The sequence below is a fragment of the Sebastes umbrosus genome, chromosome 15 (genome assembly GCF_015220745.1).
Source record: "Sebastes umbrosus isolate fSebUmb1 chromosome 15, fSebUmb1.pri, whole genome shotgun sequence".
In the NCBI taxonomy this organism is placed as follows: Eukaryota; Metazoa; Chordata; class Actinopteri; order Perciformes; family Sebastidae; genus Sebastes; species Sebastes umbrosus.
Window position 1 is genome coordinate 5,311,815 of NC_051283.1, and position 14,417 is coordinate 5,326,231.

A 14,417-nucleotide genomic window follows, 5' to 3' on the forward strand; every position below is an offset into this window, starting at 1 on the left:
GACAACAGTTATATCAAGCGACAGCGACGGGAGACCAAGATGCATCGTGTGTCTTCAGGTGGTAGCAAACGAAGCCATGAAGCCGGCCACGCTAAAGCAACATCTGATTACAAAGCACCCTGAATATCAGGGCAAAAAAAAGTGGTATTATGATGATTCAAATTGAAATGTGTTTCTGTTTATCACTATCAAACAGGTCTGAAGTATTTAGGTTGAAAAGTTTAACGCCCGGGACACACAGGGAATGTCAGGAGCTCGTGGCGGCTGCGTGGCGTGGTGGCTGCGTGATTCCAGGTGTTCACAACAGCTGCGTTTCAGCTGCATGTCTGCTGCTTTTCTGTTGCTGCCAGCCCTTTCTTTCTACATAGAGTTTGCCTTTTAATGACCATTTCATTTCATTATAAATATAATTTATATTTATTTTAGACAGAGACAGGTTAAAAAACGCGTGGTAATTTGTAAATAATAGTAATAATCGACAATTAAAACTCCGTACTATATTCATTCACGGAGCTCTCCAAGTCACTGCATGTTCTACAACACTGTCCGGCACATATTTCAGAATAAAAGCCTCGTGTTAACAAATTAAGGAATTCTGTCCACAGAAAAATGCTTGAGGGCTTTTATTTAGAATTTAAAGCAGTAAGTGTTGATTTAAAAATGAGTCTTTACTACTACTATTCTACAGATAGACATTGAAACCGTAGTAATCTTGCTGGTATGATGTCAATATACAGTCAATAGATCACCTTCACTGTCCGTTGTTGCTGTGAAACGCGTGCGGCACGCGTCAAAAATAGGTGAGACCTATATTCTCTAGAAGAGACGCAGCTGAGACACGCGTGTGATGTGCGTGAGACACACGTCTCAAGCGGGTAGTGTGGCTGCTCTAACCTGTTAACACGGACGCCGTAATAAAAAACAAGAGGTAACGCAGCTGCCACGCGCTCCTGACGTTCCTGGTGTGTTCCTGACTTAAGAATACAAATAGTTCCAATGTTATCTAAGGGTATAAATGGTAGTAAGCATTATGCTTAATCCGTGTTACGATTATGAGGGGGTGTTTGGAATATTTTCTCCCCTTTAAGGGGTCCCTGGCCCCAAAAAGTTTGAGAACCCCTGACATAGAAGACATTATTCAGATATAAATGTGCATCTTGAACACTGTACTCAATGCCAATAAGATTATATCTGACAGTTTATGAATGGTATGTACCGTTCATATACAGTATGTATATTGAATACTATAACTGTAGCCTTTTGTATTCACCAGAGGCAGGTATAGTTAATAGAACAGAGGCCACAAACTTCCTTCATATACATCATAGCCGTGACCTTGGAGCACAGCCACCAAAGCAAAAAAGGCGATCACTCATGATCAGACAGCGACGGCCATTTCCTCCCACAACACACAGCGCGGCGGCTCTTCTGATATATAGTGAGCTCCAGAAATACATTTCCTTCCATCCATCTTCACAGGTGGCTGGTGAGGTCACAGGACAAAAGGGAAGGGAAACGTACCCTGCCCACTTCCACCAGCTTGGTGATCATGACAATGCTGAAGCAGTTCTCCTGCCAAACCATCCGCCAGAAGTCGTAGATCATCTCCTGCTTGGGGCCTGCAGAGGAGGAGATATACAGTAGAGGTATACAGTAGGTGGAGAAGAAGAGGAGGCGGAGGGAAGAGAAAGAGAGAGGAGGATAAGGAGGGCGGGAGAGGATGAGCCATAAGTCAGAGAAAATAGCAGCAATAACCATCAATGTAGAGGCGGTGTGTATTCCATGCCAGGTAATAGAGTAACAATGTGTCATTCATGAACTATTGCCCGCTGCGTGTTCTCCTAATACTACAGAGAAATGTCATTTCAATACACCCACAAATCCTCAACCATTGTGCAAACAAGCTCCTGTATTGCCTTTCCCGAGCACCAGTGGCAGACACAAATCACAGCCCGCTGGAGAAGATGACACTTTCATTGATTTCATTACACCGTGGCGTTGATAATATCACAAGGTCCTCCCTCATACCGCCCTCCTCTGCCAAACACACTGCACCGCTTTTAGTGAACAAGACGTCTATTCATTTCTACCCACGCAGTTTGTTTAATAGGAATATTATCTTGTCTCCAGTAACTGACCTGGATGGCTTTTTTAAGAGGAGGTTTGTACCTTATCATCCCTCATGTGTGCCGGCAGAGTAGTAGGTCTATTTTTTTTCTCTTTAATATATATTGTGTTTAATACTTTATTTCAAGTATGTTTATGCAGCACAATATCATACAAAATGCAATTCTGGCGATGTGCTATTTGTTATTGATGGCTTAATAAATTACCCACATTGGGGCAATTACACTTCTGACTTTTACCTCCTGGATTCAAATTAAAACATGTGTTTCCTGTTAACCGTTAACCACCTCTACAATTATACCAAGCGCCTTTTAGAGGCTTTTTCTGACAATAGATGAGAGAGTGACTCCAGCTTTAACCCTTCAAAAACGGACCTCGTTGTTTGCATCTCAAAAATAAAAAACATAATAGCCAGAGTATTCATTGTTTTTGCAGAAGAGAGTTAAGGCTTTAAGTCTTTCACGTCATCATGCTCGTGATGATGTCATTACGTTATCTTACATGCTACAAAACATGGTGAGACATGCGGTGGCGCCAGAGAATCGCCCCGTAATGGTCGTAGGAGATTGTTGTTTGCATGATCTTGTTCAAATCGATCTAAAATAAAAACCGTAATAGCTAGAGCATTCAGTTTTTTGTTTTCAGCAGAAAGTTAAGGCTGTAAGCCTTTCGCGTCATCGTGTCGTATGTTCGTGATGACGTCATTACGTTACGTGCGGTACAAAACGGGGTGACAACACGTGGTGGCGACAGAGTATTGCCCCCGTAATGGCACCGGGAGATCGTTATTTGCATCATCCTGTTTAAATCAATCTAAAATTAAAAAAAACATAATAGCTAGAGCATTAATTCTTTCTGCAGCAAAAAGCTGTGACTTCTGTCTTTCGCGTCATCACATTATACGCTCTGAAGACGTCATTACATTACATTACGCGGGGAATGTAACTAAACTATCAGAGAACCTTTGCACTTGATCTGCTCATAAAAATGAACATATTTCGAAAACTAAAAAATGTGCATAGTTCAAATAACTTATGGATTGTTAAGAAATATTTTGTTCATGTTTCTACTATGGCTGTCAAAGTTAACGCTATAAAAACAAGATAAAGTCCATTGGTACCAACCACGTCATACTAGTTCGTCACGAAGGACGAACGCTCCAAACCTACACTAAATTTTGGCGAGAAAAAACTGTCATTGCCATTTTCAAAGGGGTCCCTTGACCTCTGACCTCCAGATATGTGAATGTAAATGGGTTCTCTGGGTACCCACGAGTCTCCCCTTTACAGACATGCCCACTTTATGATAATCACATGCAGTTTGGCAGCAAGTCATAGTCAAGTCAGCACACTGACACACTGACAGCTGTTGTTGCCTGTTGGGCTGCAGTTTACCATGTTATGATTTGTGCATATTTCTTTATGTTAAATTTAGTACCTGTGAGGGTTTCTGGACATCTGTCATTGCTTTATGTTGTTAATTGGTTTCCAATAATAAATGAATACATAAATTTGCATAAAGCAATATATTTGTCCACTCCCATGTTGATAAGAGTATTAAATACTTGGCAAATCTCTGAACAGATAAAAATCTGTAATTATTTTGCGATTAATTGCGATTAAATATTTTAATCGATTAACAGCCATAGTTCCTATATTTAGAAATGTTTTGGATCAATATGTTTTGGGTGTTTATTTAGTGCAAGTTTAGGAAAAAACATCACATTTTTGTATTTATTTATGACACAATTTCAATACTTTTATCAGTTATTACGGTTTATTGTCTTACATCACCTTTTTAGCTTATGTTGTACAGATTTTAGGGATATGAAGCCCTTGAAGATACTCCGAGAAACAACATCACAATAAGCAAAAATAGCAATGTTGGCGCTGGCGGACCATTTCTATTGCAGAGTTCAACGGGTTAAAGCCAACTCCGTAAAGAAACCCGTTGCCAGTGGAGATGTTTGAGAATCAAAGTGATCTGAAAGTTTTTGGGTGCGAGTCAAAATATAATTGAAAAGAGTTGAAGCCGTTGAATGGCTTTACAGGGAGGCTAGCAAAAAAAGGGCATGGCTTTAATCCAGTCTGGCGTGGACAAATGTTAACTTCATGTTTTTATTGAAGTTAAAAAAGATAAAAAGAAAGCAACACATCGTCATTAAGATGCTTTTTTTGTTCTCCACAGATTGTATTCACTGCTTTTTCTTTCCACAGTCGTGTTAACAAAATGAATCAAAAGGTATCCATTGATTACATGCTCCAGGGCAAACATGCAAAGACCTGCGAAGGCTGAGAAATACAAAAGGAGGAGGAGGAGAAACTTGCCTGTTAAAAAAACAGGACATGTGCAGAGCTCTTCCTTTCATAACAGCCAGATTCTGGTCTTTAGTGTATTTGACCCGAGGTGAGCCGACGCCAGCCTGTGTACGTTTTAATATGAACACGTGGGCAGCTACTTTAACCGCTGTTTTGCCTCCTCTTCACGGGGTTATTCACAGCTCCCTCCCCTGTCAGCAATCACCGCGTTGGTTTTCTATGTGTATTAGTGATATGAGATGTTAATTCTTCAGCGGCGGCAGCAGGAGAAGCCCACTAATGCATCGCCAGAGGGCAGGGCAGTCAGCTGAGAGACAGATGATGTGTGATCCCAGCGGCTGGGTGAATCTGTATGCATAGCGCAACATGCCGCCGCTTTGGACTCGGGGCTTTCAGAGTGCGCTTGGCATTTTCTCCTCCTCGTCCGCCTCCTCCTCCCTCTCCCTCTCCCTCATCTCTGGACATAATAGAGAGTTAGCCCAGAGCACCTGCTGCCTGCTGCACAAGCAGAGCTGCCTTTAGATGCATCTAAGATACAACAAATCAGCCTCAACCTGCTGTGACAGCCGTGTGAGGGGCAGGTGACAGCTCTAATGATGCAGTGTATGTGTACTATGCATCTATAGCACACTGGTATATGTTTTCAACCTGGAGCTCATCATTTCAGGTTTGACTTTTATTATCTTGGGACCAGAAATTGAAATTTATGGTGTCCCAAGCACCCAAGCTCAAATCTATAATTAACCATCAAAATATTAACATTTTCCTATAACCAATGAAGACTGAATCATTAGTTAACCCTTTGAACTCTGCCATAGAAAAAGTCCACCAGTGCCTACATTGGTATTTTTGCTTATTGTGATGTCATTTCTTGTAGTATCTTCAAAAGCTCCATGTCCCTAAAATCTGCACAACCCAAACTAACAGGTCATGTAAGTCAATGATCTATAATAATTGAAAGAAATATTGAAATTGTGTCATAAAAAAAACTAAATCTGACATGTTTTCCATGAACTTGTACTAAATAAACAAACAAAACATATTGATCCAAAAGACTTCTGAAGTAGAAACATGAAAACATAAATTTCTCAACACTCCATAAGTTATTTGAAACTATACTAATTTTTTTAAAGTTTTAGACATATGCTCATTTTATGAGCAGATCGAGTGCAAAGGCGCTTTGATTCGTTACGTTCCACATGTAACATTATGATGTCATCAGGAGCGTACAAAGTGATGACGCGAAAAACAGAAGCCTCAGCTTTCTGCTGCAAAAAGAATGAATGCTCTAGCTTTGTGGTTGTTATTGTAGATAGATTTTAACAGGATCATGTAAACAACGATCTCCTGTGGCCGCCCACGGAAGGTCTGTTTTTAAAGGGTTAAATTTGGGTCTGTCAAAGTTAACGTGGTAACGTGGTAACGTGATAACGTGTTAACACAAATTCGTTATAACGGCACTAATTTCTGTAACGCAGCAATGCAACTGGCGAGTTTTAGGTTTAGAGTGAAAATACTGATGTCATTTGAAACCAAAAAACCTCAGGAATCCATTGGTACTAACCACGGCATGCTAAGTTGTCGGAAAGGAGGATAAATAAAGCAACAAAGTTACGCTAAATTTTGGCGAGGAAAAACTGTCATGGTCATTTTCAAAGGGGTCCTTTGACCTCTGACCTCCAGATATGTGAATGAAAATAGGTTCTATGGGTACCCACGAGTCTCCCCTTTACAGACATGCCCACTTTATGATAATCACATGCAGTTTGGACACAGCCCACTCTGTCATTGTGCATTGTACAGAATATGCTTTTATGGGTTATTTGGGGTAATGTTTTATAACAGAATAGAATGAAACTTGCTAAAAATACAAATACTTTTAGGTATTTGTAGGTGTTTTTTAGGAAAGGGAAACTAGTAAATATAAAATTTAGTTTTTTTTATTATTATTAAAATAATCAGCGGTATTATATTTAATGAATCAAAGAAACTTGGAACATTTTGTGTGATTCTTTAAATCAGCAACTCTAGATCGAGTATAAGTACAATTTCACCCACTGCTCCTTCTTGAATAGCACATTGTGGCACTCCTTCCACCTCTACAAGAGTGCAGCTCTTGTATGCAGAAAGACTTTGTGAGCAAAATGTAAAAGAGAGAGAGAGAGAGAGAGAGAGAGAGAGAGAGAGAGAGAAATTTTCGGAGGTTACTTTTGTGAAGCGGTAGAACTGAGACCAAAGTGAAAGATGGAAAGAAATCAGAGGGGGATTACGAAGTGAAAAACATATTCACTGAATAAATAGGATCAGAGCCGGGTGAGAATAAAGAGAATGTCTTGCTCTCTCGCTCTCTCGCTCTCTCTCTCTCTCTCTCTCTCTCTCTCTCTCTCTCTCTCCTTCTTTCTGTCTCTCTCTCTCTCTCTCCCCTTCTTTCTGTCTCTCTCTCTCTCTCTCTCTCTCTCTCTCTCTCTCTCTCTCTCTCCTTCTTTCTGTCTCTCTCTCTCTCTCTCTCTGAGCCACTTGGGGAATACAGCCTATATAGTGTATCAAACTGACATCAGAGAGATGGTGCACCACACATGCAGATGGCGGGGAGGAGAGACACAAAAGCAGAACTTCACAGAGAGCGACAGTCAGTAGTGTTACAGTGCGGATTGACTGACAGTTACAGTCGATTGTTACGGGAGTGTTTCTCACAGGCGGAGGAAAACGATGCTTTACGGTGGGAAAAATCCAGATGTGAGCGTGAGGCAACACGGGCTCCTTGTTGTTTACACATTAATAATTCAGGAAAGTAATTCTTATATTGTCAGCTGGGCTGCCGTGTAAAGAACGCCACAAACAAACATTAGCAGTCAAACACTGCTGCTGGGTATTTCTCTACTCACCTTGAGTGGCGATGAAGTGATTCGAGCGCTGGTAACCCTGTGTGACAGAGAAAGAGAGAGAGATGGTCGGGGGAAAAGAAAGAAAAAGAGATGGGGAGAGAGTTAATAGTTACAAGAGCATATGATGAAGTGAGACTCGGGGACCTCTAACTTTCATTTCACCCCTCCCCATTCATTCTCTTTCTCCATTTTCGGCATCGAGTCATCTCTTATTCATCTCAGAGCTGGGTTTGATGTCAGCGCTCTGTTAAATTCCTGCTCTGCTCTGTTTCTGACTGAAGATATTTCAGCGGCCGTGAAAACTAATCTGCGCCGTGCCATCGGCTGATGACACTCTGCTTAAAATACATTAGCACATTTTGACCGGCCAAATTCTCTGCACTGTTTAGACTCAAAGTTTTTGGGTGTCGGATTATACTTGAATTATAATGCAGAAAGAAAGGGTATTAATTCAAGTTTTTTTTCTCTGTCTGTCTGTGAGCCAGGTCATTAAATGCAGAGTGAGGGCGCTGCATTTCAAAGCCGGTCCGGTTTGCGGTGTGCGGTGCTTTGCATGCAGCCAGGGCTGCTGATCAAAGGTAGATTGACAAGTGAGGGATCTTCGGCTCTGGGAGTAATTCTACCTTAGTGACACTGACTGATCTGGCTGTCTCCTCTCTGCTCGGCATTAGTGTGGTTATGATACAATACAGTGTGTATGGTTCTGGAAGGCCATTAGTGGCGCCCTGGCCATCCACCAGGCGAACCTCTGTGTGCTGAATGCAAAGCAGCCGAGCATGATAGATCCCAAGAATTAAGTTTAGATCACCCTCTCATCACTCATGGGGTAAAGTGATTCCAACTGTTGTATAGAGTAAACATTTGTACAAATACTGTACAGACACACACCACCAACCCCTCCCCACATACACTGATATACACATTATTCAGCCAGGCAGGCACACAAATTACATTCCATAACTGTCATGCCACAGAGGGAAGTTGAGATGGATGGCCGTCGCTATGAAAGAGTGCAGCGACCCTCATTCCCATGAGCCTCCATTGCTGAGTTTCCCTGGTTTCCCGACCAGTTTCCTGTCTGTCACCTTGGCAACCACATTTCCAACAGCAGGCGAGCAGAAAAACATCAAGCGATGTGAATTCACAATGGATCGAAAAGAAGAAAAAAAAAATAATAAATAACGAAAACATGCAGAGTCATTTGAGACGTGGAAAGCTTATCAATACTATCAAAAAGACAGAAAAACAACTTGTTTTGCTTTGATAAATTTGGCTCACACTAACTACAACCTGTGACAAATTAGTGGAAACCTGACCTTGGTCTATGCCGGTAAATGCAAATCAGAGCTCATATTAATCATGCATCTCAGAATCACTGAATCACCTCCCTGACAGGACCGGAGGACATTAAAGGGAGCTCCTCCGTTGAGGATAAATGATTAGGATCAGGGTTTTGGTTTTGATTCCAGCCAAACTGTGGGATCAACAAATTCAAATGACTTACAGCTTGCCTTTAACAATGGAGAGTGGAATAAGAAAAAGTGTAGGCCATCACACTTATCACTTGTGGGTGGACAACAAGCTTCTTAAGCAACAAAATTGAGGATAAGAATATACATTAGCCTATTTTGCCTAATCTGACAACATTCAAAATACACAAACGATAGTTGATGTGTTTTTTAAAAACTACCCACGATTGTATTTTAGAGTTAGAGTGACCCATATTATATCTGTTGTAGCTTCATTTCCTTGTTGCCAAAAAATAGCAAGAATTAATTTCCAGTGGAGTTTATTTGAGTGGGTGGAGCAATTAGCATCCCACGCAAAATCTGCCACAACATGTTTTGATATATTTAATGAAGCATTTTGGTGATTTAAATCAAGACTTTTAGTTTTAATATGTTCACCTGTTAAAACATATGTACATTTATTCCATTATTTTCACTCTGACTTGCAGTTAACAAGCTATCTAACTTGATAATTAGCCGTTCACAAGCTATCTAACTTGCTAACTGGCAGTTAATATTCTTTATAACTTGCAAACTGGCAGTGAACAATCTTTATAACTTGCTAACTGGTAGTTAACAAGCTCTCTGACTTACTAACTGGAAATTAAAAATCTTTATAACGTGCTAACTGTCAGTTAACAATCTTTATTACTTGCTAACTGGAAGGTAACAAGCTATTTAACTTGCTATCTGACAGTTAACAAGCTGTCTAACCTTCAAACAGGCAGTTAAGTTAGCTTTTGTGGCTTTTGTGGCTGACTAGTGCTAGGATTTTACAGCTAGCAAGCATGTTATTCGTTACCGAGACAATACCTCGCCAAGTAGGCTAGCCTGCATAAGTCACCAAACATCTAGCAACACCAATTTAACAAGGATAAGTCAATGAATTTTGCTGTGTCACTTTATGGTTTGACTAGACACTCTTCTGAGATGCTTCATGAATATGGGCTCAGAGAAAAACTTTGTAAGTGTCTCTAAAATAAGTCCTGCACCGGTATGCACTGCGCTATCGTTACTTTCCCCAGTTCACTGTCATCGAATATATGTTTCCAGTGCTTGCTGTGATCCGAGTTGCTTGATCTGACCTATTTACTCTCCTCTGTGGCATACTATCAGGTCTTTCATAAGACAGCCTGATGTTAAGCAAAGAACCCCAGGTGCATCTGACTATGGATGAAGGAGGACACTGCTGCACTCAGTTTGGAAAGAATTTCACTCAGGGGAAAAGTGATGGCAGACAGGCTCAGCAGCTCAGGGCGGAGAAGGGAAGGAAGATCTGCTGTTGGAGGGACGCCATGGAGGGCTGGCTGGCAGGGACAGCAAGAGGGGGCAGCATGAAAAGGGAGAGGAGATGGAAAGAGAAGAGAAGCAAGATACTTACTTCCCTGTTTATCCGAATCTATGAGATGCCAAAAGGTTGAAAACGGGGGGCAGAAAACAGACAGAGAGAAAGAAAGAAAGAAAGAAAGAAAGAAAGTAGGGGAGGAAACAAGAGCTAGTTATTGTGATTAAAGACCAGGAAAAAGAAGGTAATGAGATGGTTAGAGAGCATCTTGCCTTGACGACCTGTGGACAGAATAATGTTCAAAAGACTCAAAGGCCACTCTTGTTTTATAGAAACCAGTCTCTTTCGTATCATGAACCTAGTCACCTTTACCGTGCTACGTCTTTATTTAGATAATTTTAAGTAATGAGGCCGAGAGAGAAAAGAGTTTTTGATCTGAAGCCAGTGATGACACAGATTTGTCCTTGGTGTTAATAACACAGATGACACTTTAGCGAGTTCTGTAACGAAAGAGGTCATGGTAGGGATGACGCCTCAGGAAATACATGATGCCATTTAATGCATTCTCTTAATTACTAAAGGTGAAGGTTTTCTTCAAAAGTTGCAAGTATGGTCTGCAGATGTTGACCAGCATGGTATTCCTAGGAATTACATCCATATTGGATGATTCAGCATCTCGCGATTCACATGCCAACATTCGGTGCCAATGCAGGAAGTAGTGTGCACTTTATGAGAGGGTGTGGACCAAACCCCCCAGGAAGGGCGCGGGGCTTTGGAAGCAAATTTTCGTAGTGGCCAAAGCGTGGACTTACAACATCCAGGTCCGTCACGTGATGTCATTGGACCCAACATGACTGTCTGTAAATGAACCAGGGCTGCACAAGTAATTCAATATTAATCGTGATCACGATTTTGGCTTTGCCACAATTAAATGAACATGATCGACTGCGATGTTGACGTTTGTAATATGTGCTCTACTCAGAAAACTCTGCTACTGCTCTACTGCTCCATAAATCAAGCGCTTCCTAAACTAAGAGCTAGAGACGCACCGTCAATCAGTAGCCAATCTTAGCCGGACGATTTTCAGCAGTCTCATATATACGATTTTTGCTGGTCACACACACACATGTGCAGCCGGCACAGAGCGGCGGAACCCGGATGATCCTGGTAAATTCATCACTCAGGCAGTTGAGCCATTTTGGCATCATGCGGCACTTTCATAGGAATGAACGGGGGATGGTGGATGGGTGGGTAGCACATTAAACTTTCATGTGTGGAGAGTTAAATTTCAATCACAGATATGCAATTAATGTTTTACCTTTTATTAATAACCACGAACTTTTGTTAACCATAACGCCAAACCTATTTCCACAACACTGTGTCAGTGCTAAAGATAGGTCTGGCTGCACCCATTAAAATAAATACAACACTGGCAGCGATGGTGCCCTTGCAAAATACATACTGCAGATAGCAAAAGGGGAGGAGAATACCGCGTGAAATACGCGGCCAATGGCGGACTTCAACCCTCAGTCTACATCCGGGAAGTCAGACAGTTAACCAACTTGGTTTTCATTTCTATCACTTATGATAACATACCTGTACTCATGAACATGTAACCTAACCCAGCATCATGAGATCTGGGAACACGTCTACATTGATAAAAAAGTCAGACGTATCAGTACAACAGTTTATTCAGATTATCTAAACCACTTTATTTGGAGGTGAAACCAAAAGTGAGCACACCCAGAATATTACTCCGTGAACAGAAAATTATCAAAGTTGATGCAGGAAGTATCGGTCAACAATGTTTACAGTATTGTTATAACATTCACTGTTCACCTTTATTTTCTCAAAGTTTGGCTAACTTGGCACATCTGACCTTTTAGCTTTTTTGATGTTGCAGCGTTCAGAGATCTCAGAAATGAACTTGGTGAGTACAATGTTGTTATTGCCGATTGGGAAAGATGCCAACTTAAGTAGTTGAAAGTTGCAGTAACTAAGTTGTATGAAATTGGAATTCTTCAAGGGTGACATGGGCAAATAAATTGGGTTATCCTGCCCCTCCTCAGATGACACACAAAGACAGACAAAGATAATGAGTATTAAGCCAAAGAGGAATTTGTCTACCATTCAAAGAAATTAAGCTTTTGGATTTGTCCGCTCAGCCATTACTTCCCAATTTATCTTATTACAAACTAATTACAGCTACAACAGGCACCAAAGCAATAAAAGACTACCCTGATAGTGGGTGTTAATGACAGTGAACGTATAATCTCTGAAGAACCGAGCGTGGTGATGACTGTGTCACTTTTGTGTTAATACATGTCAGCAATAGAAGTAATGTCTTACTTCCTGCGCCAAAGACAAAAACAAATTATGTAAACCTGTATGTGGATGAGAGGAAGGAGCGCTGGAACTTTTCCGTTTAACCTTTAAAAAAAAGCAATGTTCCATTTACTCCAACCTTGGCGTCCTCCATGAATCATTTGGAATCATTTCGCTGCAGTGTTGTGAGCCAGGGGTCTTGGCATGACATGCAGGCGGTGCTGTAGACGGCACAGTTAACGACACAAAGGTCCTTGGAGCGTTCGTCCTAATGGAGCCCTCACGGAGCACTAAAGGGGATAAAGTGGCCACGCGCACCACAGTGAGCTTTGACGTTCCGCTTTAACCAATGCCACCCACATACGCTGAGTCAGGCCATCCACTACTGATCGGGGGCCCCTTCTGTCCACTTTACATTTCTTTTTGTTCAGCAAACAATAGTAGAAACAAAGGACGCAATACCGCATGCGGAGACCATAACAACTGAAGTTAAACCTTGCAATGAGTGCTGCAGTAGGCAGTTAAAAAAAAAAAAGAGCTATTCACAGTCACTCTCAAGTGACCCCCTTCCATTATGAGTGAGCTGCAGACCCTGGCCTGGAAAAAAGTGACCGTCCTTCAGATAGTTTTGGTCCATCTAACGCAAAGCTGCCGAGATAGGATCTGGCAGGAGCGCGTACTGCTGCTGGGACTGTGGAAGGCTCCCTGAGATACTCACTCGAGCCGAACTGTAGGTGAGATCAAAATATCTGAAGGTAGATGAAAGGATCAGTCGTGTTATACTGACTCCAATTGCGGTGCAATGTCGCCTTACAAAAGCATTTGGGTGAGTCATGAGACCCGCTGCTCCGAGCTTATGGGCTCTTGTAGGATCTCTGCGATAAAATCTCACTTCAAAGCGTGCATGTACTAGCACACATACTGCTATATGTTGTGGGTGTAGTTACTAAATGGAAGTTCAGGTCTGAGTAACAGACCGTGTGCGGAGATGTCTTCTGGTCAAGCACCGGGTCGACCGCAACAATAGAAGATGGACTAGTGTGAGCTCTCAAGGCGGAGCTGTGGGATCAGCAAAGACAGAGATGAGGGAGTAGGAGGCGAAGGAGGAGGAACAATAGGACTGAAGGTGACTTACGTCTATGTAGTTGGCATTGACATAATCGGAGCTGGGGTCTGCGAGCAGAGAGTGCAGCTTGACTCGATGGCGATCATCTGAAATGCACAAGAGAGGATTTTGATTTTATTAATTCAAAAGTAGATCTCAGGTCGTCCAGCTCAACAGATTTAAGTGAAATGAAGGTGAGGATGTGGAGAGAGAGGGATGTGACATGCAATAAAAGGTCTACGACCGGAACCAGGGACGCTGTGGTTATATAGTATGTGTCTTAACAACTTGACCATTGGATGCCCCGCTGATAAATCTTTGTCTAATTGTTTCAGTTCTACATTTATCATCAACTAAAGGATGATTCTGCTTAATTATAGGGATGCACAGATAATGATATCGGTTATTAGTACGACTCAAATAGCTGGATCGGGTATCGGTGACATTGAGGCTGATCTATTCAGTTCAATTCTATGTGTGTATACTAAATATATTACGTACTGGAATTTTTAATTCCTGTGGAAGTTTTGACCAATTTGTTTCTGCATTAAAAAGGTTTACAATTGAATCGCAATTGCAGTTCATTTTGAAGATCTTTACCAAGTTGCTAGAGTACAATTTATTATTTTAATGAAATTTAGTACATTTATTTCTAGGCTATGTATTTATTTGTTACATTTTGTTTTACAAACATAGGAAAGCATGAGGCTTACAGCTTATTAATTAAACACTGGTATCGGATCGGTTCTCGGTATCGGCCGATGCCCAAAGTCCAGATATCGCTATTGGGACTGAACAAGTTGGATCGGTGCATTTCTAGTTTATTAGAACATTTTTGACCATCATTTATATCAATAAAAATTT

The 14,417-nt window shown here is 41.4% G+C and overlaps 1 protein-coding gene across 11 annotated transcripts in view; it reads right to left on the bottom strand.

Moving 5' to 3' along the window:
* Window positions 1-14,417, bottom strand: part of ptprua (protein tyrosine phosphatase receptor type Ua) — a 271,405-nt gene that overhangs the window by 25,593 nt on the left and 231,395 nt on the right. For 7 of the 11 annotated variants that reach the window (XM_037793898.1, XM_037793895.1, XM_037793894.1 and 4 more), the window contains 4 exons: window positions 13,584-13,660; window positions 10,220-10,237; window positions 7,331-7,367; window positions 1,522-1,619 (listed from right to left, as the gene is read on the bottom strand). In XM_037793898.1, coding sequence (XP_037649826.1) covers window positions 1,522-1,619; window positions 7,331-7,367; window positions 10,220-10,237; window positions 13,584-13,660 — 230 coding nt within the window. The remainder of the gene's footprint in view (window positions 1-1,521; window positions 1,620-7,330; window positions 7,368-10,219; window positions 10,238-13,583; window positions 13,661-14,417) is intronic. The other 4 variants (XM_037793897.1, XM_037793904.1, XM_037793903.1 and 1 more) reach the window with 1 other exon arrangement.